Raw genomic sequence first — 5,611 nt, forward strand, 5'->3', positions numbered from 1 at the left:
TGTTCCACCCCAAAGCCAGGAGGGTCAGCATGTCTGTTCGCCCTGCATTTCAGTTAGTATACAAATTAGAATTAATGAGCAGGAGACTGAGTGGAATCTCAGACACGGACACACACCTGCTTTAGACATGTACTTCGTTGTGATGGCCGCCCTAGACAGGAAACTGTTTACTTGTTCCACCTCTTCTCCAACTGTTGAACCGGCCCCATCCTGAAACGCACCTCCCCATTTGATCTATAGAAAGGAGGTCACAATACATGACTGCTGAATTCATTCAACCTTATAACAAAATGTCTCAAACTAATCCAAAACTACAAGCTGCAGTATACCTCGCATTTCCAAGTGTGAGCCTTTGCATGCATGACGGAGAGAAAAGGACGCATTGACAAGAGGTTCCTCAGCTCAGGGCACTGCTGAGCCACCTTGGTTAAATAGGGGAAATATTTACAGGCCACATCGGAGCAAAGGAACGTAATATGTCCTGGGATGCTAGCTGCCAACTTCCTCTGGAGAAAAAGGGGGTAAGCAAAGATCTCCCCTCGAAACATGTTCAATGCAGCTAAGAGGACTCCGTGGCGACAAACAGCTATTTCCATGCCCTCCTCATCCAACTTCCCAGTGGACTTTTTGGACGACTCCTTTGCTGCAGTCCAAGATGAAGATCCGCACAACCCTTTCCCCGGGACCTATACACTCAAAGATTTTAACATAAAAGACATGACATGATTAAGCCCTATCAGGGACAAACTTTTTAAAACAAACGCATAACAATTAGCTGAATTAGCCTCGAGTCACACAAGACCTCAGATCTCCCCAGGACAGCACTGATAACACAAAATAAAAATCATGTTGTTTTTTTTAAATACACATGGTGACAAAATTAAGTAAACATTAAGATAAAGTAAAGTAAATAGTATTACGACAACACCAAGAGAAAAATAAAAAAAATATCGACCCATCCATATATGTCTACACACACACACACACACACACACACACACGTATGTGTATATGGTTACGGCATTAACGTCATTTTAACAAGAGTAACGCTAACAGCACTAATATATATATATATATATATATATATATATATATATATATATATATATATATATATATATATATATATATATATATATATATATATATATATATATATATATATATATATATATATATATATATATATATATATATATATGTGTGTGTATCTTACATGATTTGTGTGTCTCTGGATGTATTTCACAAACTCAGCAACTTCCTCATCTTTTTCAATGAAGACACCTTCAAAGTTCCCCTGCTCTGAAGTGCTGAACGAACACAGTGACAGTTGTTTGAAAAGAAACATTAAAATACATTTTTCTACAAATCCATATTTGACTTATGTACACAATGCATAACGTACCTTGCATTAGACTGAAAGCGATAAAGCTTGCGGTTTCCATCAACTGAGACGGCAAGCATGTCTGGAGTGCAGGCAGGGCAGCTAAAGCATGGCTCCTTGCACATCCTGTCCACCTCAAACTTTACAGCACTCCACTCCAAGAAACTTTTACTGAAGGCATCAGCTGATATTCGGCCATTCTTTTACATAGAGGACATACAACAGAATATTCAAGGACAGTCATCATAAACATTGATTTGCACAATTTCCTTAAACTTAGCAAATTTAGAAACTCACCCTTCCAAAATGGGCTGTTCGTTCATCCAGCATTTTGACAAATGCCTTAAGTGACATCCCTGGTGCAGCCTTCTTAATGTCATAGAAAGACTGAAAGACATCCATTGAAAACAGGGTGCAGAAATTTAAGGTGCCAGGCCAATATCCACTACCCAGGATGTCCTTAACTGAGGGGGACCACATTAGGCCACAGCTGGTGCAGCTCACCACTGGCAGTGCAAGGTTATAACGGCCTTTAGAAAGGATAAGGATAAATTCAGTCATGGCTCAAAGCATTCATTTTTTTCATGTTGTTTTCAAATCGGTCTGGTAAATCCAAATGACCTTTGACAGGTGCCCACATATACTGCGGGCCGAGGGTAATTAAAACCAAGATAGCAATGCACAATTTGCAATAAAACCTCCAAACACATCTATTGTGTATGTAGTGTGTGACAAAAGGGCAACTTACCATTTATGGTTACAAGAGCCACAATTGCGCCGGGTGAAACCTCAATGTTACCTGCTGGGCAGTCACACACATGGTCTGGCCTTTGCACAGGCAACATCCGAACTAACATTAAAACACACAATATATATAAAAAGAATTAGAAATTAACTGATACACAATAAATATACAATAACAGCACCCACTCATACTCATACATAGCAAGAAATGCATAAGACTTAAAAACTGTACCTATTGGCTTGTGAAACTCTGATGAAGGCTGCAAAAACCCTCCTGTTACTGCCTCTCTGTTGTGCAGGACAAAGCGTGTGTGAACTGCAATATCACAGTCAGCACAAAGGAATGGAAGAGGCAGGCAGTCCAGACACCTCACAACTACTTGTTTGCCACACTGACACACACGGTGTGACTGTGGATCCAGAGTAGCTAACATATTGTCTATAAGACAAGGCCTGGCCTCTTTCCACTTTTGCGAGGACACCATATTTCTGATCGCCCAGTGAGTAGCAGCTGACTCAGACGACGTCTCACAAGTCATGGCTGCGTCCTCTTCTCCATCCTCCAACAACTGAAGGAGCTCCTGACGAAGCACCTCAGTTCCATACACTAACAGAAAAAAAATAAAGAAAGGAAGAAACTCTGAAAAACACTCTAGGCAGTATGTTTCTTAGGACTCCACAAAAGCCCTGCATAACTCAACTATAACAACAAATATAAAAGTAAACAGAAATCACAATATATACAAGAAGGTAAAGTACCTTTTGTTGGGTTGACACTGGCAACATAACTAGGTTCTTCACGTGGACATTGATGCTGCTCTCTGGACACTGGGGGGGGGGGGGGGGGGGGGGGAATGAAGAATATTTACTTACTGAAATTCTTTGGTGAAAACAAGTTGTGAGATAAAATCAATGGTTGTGTGAACACTGACCACGTGGCATGCAACTAGTACTTCGACTGGTTGATGGTCTTTGAGGAATAAAAGCTCCCTGTCTGTCACGTTTTTTCCAGCGCACTGGTCTTGGCTGAGGTTCACTCTGTGCATCATTCTACGCAATTAACAAGGAAAAAAGGGAACACCTAAAATACAGTCTATGATTAAAGCAAAGATTATCAAACATCTTAAGTTAACCAACTTAATTTGACATAAACTTTAAAAAAAATTCAAATAACATAACGTTTACTCCGTACAAAATATTAGACAAGCGTGTTCCCTCTTTAACAACTGTTTCCACTAAAAATGTTACCTGCATATCTTGAAGGAGTTCGTCAGCAGCCTGAAGCTCTTCCTCCAGCTCGGGATCCTCTGAATCACTCATTTTCAAGCTAAAGAGGAAAGAGATTTTTGCAGAACTCAGTGACATAAACACATAACTAACGCAATTCAAATGATTTTCAGTCTTGGCGCTCCGGTTAATGTTAGCAATTAACGTTAGCATCATCAGTTTGTAAAGAGCTAGCAGAACTCTTAGCGCAAAAACTGCTTTACGCACCATGTGAGGGTATTTTGCGGCACACAAGTCCTTTAACGTTTGTAATAGATTTAATCCATCATCGTTGGATTAAATGGCTAATGCTGCAGTAGACACGTGTAGTCGTTACCTAGCAAGCATGCTGACGGTAGCTGTAGCCATTTTTAAATACATTACACCGTTTCCGAGATCAGTCACCTCTGTTTGTTTGAAGCTTTTATGAAAAAACAAACTTTGAAACACACATCAAGGTATTACTTTAAATATATGTATTTTTTACATACCTGCATTAGAATCAATCAGTTCCGCCTCATTTTCTTATTCTTATAAATGGGTCTCTCCGTTCTCCCATCAGCCTTTGCTTACACAGGTTGCGTCTGATTGGCTGGAGCCGAGCGCGTCCAAAACTAACAGGAGTGGTGAATGAATCTATAAATGTGTTTTACGTGTGAAATGAAAATAATAAACCTAACAAAGGATTATGTACGTTAAATCTGCGCACTTTCAGATCGTGAATCAGTTTGGAAAACACTGTGTGATGGCCACAACATGAAGCGATTTTATTGTTGAATTATCAGTGATACTTTCGTGTTTTTGTTGAGAAATGTTAACGATGTCATTAAAAGAAAGCATTAAATTAGGGAGAAAAACCCGTTCGCGGAGAGGGTCCCCGGTTCTCCAGTTAGATTGTGCTTCACGGCGTCATGTTTCGCCGTGACGGGGTTATTATTGGAGTAAATGGATGGCTGGAGCCTCTGCTCGAAGCGTCTCTGATCACCGCGAGCGGGTTCATATTGGAATGAATTGACAACCCACAGCGTCACATAAAAACGTGGAAGGGTACCTTAGGCGTCAGCATGAGAAGTTAAGGGACGTGACAAATCGTCATTATTTTACGCGTCGGGAGTGAGAACGGGTTGCAATGGAGCCAACCCTCACTTATAATCACACAGGACCACACTTATAACCAATTTGGACTTTAACCAACAACATGACCAATTCCCTAACAAACTACTTGAGCCTTTATCTCAATGCCTTGGGACTCTAACCCAGCATTTCTTTCATTTCCTTGGGACTCTAACCCAGCATTTCATACTTTTTCAACTTCATTAAAGACTCTTAGCCGACTTTAACTGCATAACACACGCGGATCCTCATCACAATCAAAACAGACCCTCTACCAGTAATTTCAGTGAGTAGACTTTAATTTAGTCATATCCAATTTGGCACACTTTGGAAATAATTCAACAGGTAGTGCCTTACCTTTAGATAAGCCGGCTTATGCCCACTCACATCAGACCACTGGCTCGTGCCTGTCCGTTCGACAACCTCGGACCGTCCAAACTTTTAAATTCCACCCCAATACCACAGGACGAGCCACCAAAATGTTAAGGTTCAAAATATCGGGGATGGAAACAAGAGAAAAACCACAATAACAACACTGGTCCGGTCGGGTTGAGTCAAACGATGATTTTTAATGATCACACACGTGGGAGATGGACACTGATGCAGACAGCCTCAAAATCTCAAAATGGTGGAGCATTGCTCAAACTTTTATAGCCTCTGGTGCCTCCACCTTATCATACAAAGCATAAACATTCACATGCCTTCTCTCACACAGCGCCTAAGCTACGACCTTGGCTCCCCGTTTATCTGCTCCTGCTGAGATGGGGCAGAAAACTCCAGTATATTCTGTTCTCTTCTAATCAGACAAATAAGGCGATGACTTTCTGCAAACAGTATTTCTTATAACTCAGCAGTATAATGCATCATAAAACAATATCATTCATTCACAATAAATCAACAGTTTAATATAATGCACATCAGTTTAACTAATGCAATAGTTATCAGCTTCTTCTAATTCAGGAGAATAATGCAAACTAAAACTACATAATAATTCACAATCTTTAATTAGGGGTATAACATGGCATAAAATAATATTAGAATCTAACAATATATTTATTGATATTTACTCTCCTTTATTCATACATCTGTGTGCTTGAGGTTTGG

The 5,611-nt window shown here is 40.2% G+C and overlaps 1 protein-coding gene and 1 long non-coding RNA gene across 3 annotated transcripts; both read right to left on the reverse strand.

Annotated features, from left to right (window-relative positions):
• On the reverse strand, positions 1-2,119 carry LOC145425412 (uncharacterized). Of its 2 annotated transcripts, none has more exons than XR_013906096.1 (5): positions 1,682-2,119; positions 1,406-1,584; positions 1,217-1,310; positions 330-693; positions 1-234 (listed from the first exon to the last, which is right to left on the reverse strand). XR_013906096.1 is itself a non-coding variant. In XM_080298440.1 (5 exons), the coding sequence occupies exons 1-5, from the start codon at positions 1,943-1,945 to the stop codon at positions 25-27; spliced, it is 1,104 nt and encodes a 367-aa protein (XP_080154566.1). In that variant the 5' UTR covers positions 1,946-2,095; the 3' UTR covers positions 4-24. The 2 variants fall into 2 exon arrangements, 1 of the variants encoding a protein (XP_080154566.1); XM_080298440.1 differs by having other exon boundaries at positions 4-234; positions 330-686; positions 1,682-2,095.
• Positions 2,120-2,250: 131 nt separating this feature from the next.
• LOC145425418 (uncharacterized) lies at positions 2,251-4,342 on the reverse strand. The gene is made up of 5 exons (XR_013906103.1): positions 3,886-4,342; positions 3,377-3,455; positions 3,061-3,178; positions 2,888-2,956; positions 2,251-2,735 (listed from the first exon to the last, which is right to left on the reverse strand). It is a non-coding gene; the product is annotated as an uncharacterized LOC145425418 (long non-coding RNA).
• Positions 4,343-5,611: the final 1,269 nt, after the last annotated feature.

The sequence above is a fragment of the Astatotilapia calliptera genome, chromosome 3 (assembly GCF_964374335.1).
Source record: "Astatotilapia calliptera chromosome 3, fAstCal68.1, whole genome shotgun sequence".
In the NCBI taxonomy this organism is placed as follows: domain Eukaryota; kingdom Metazoa; phylum Chordata; class Actinopteri; order Cichliformes; family Cichlidae; genus Astatotilapia; species Astatotilapia calliptera.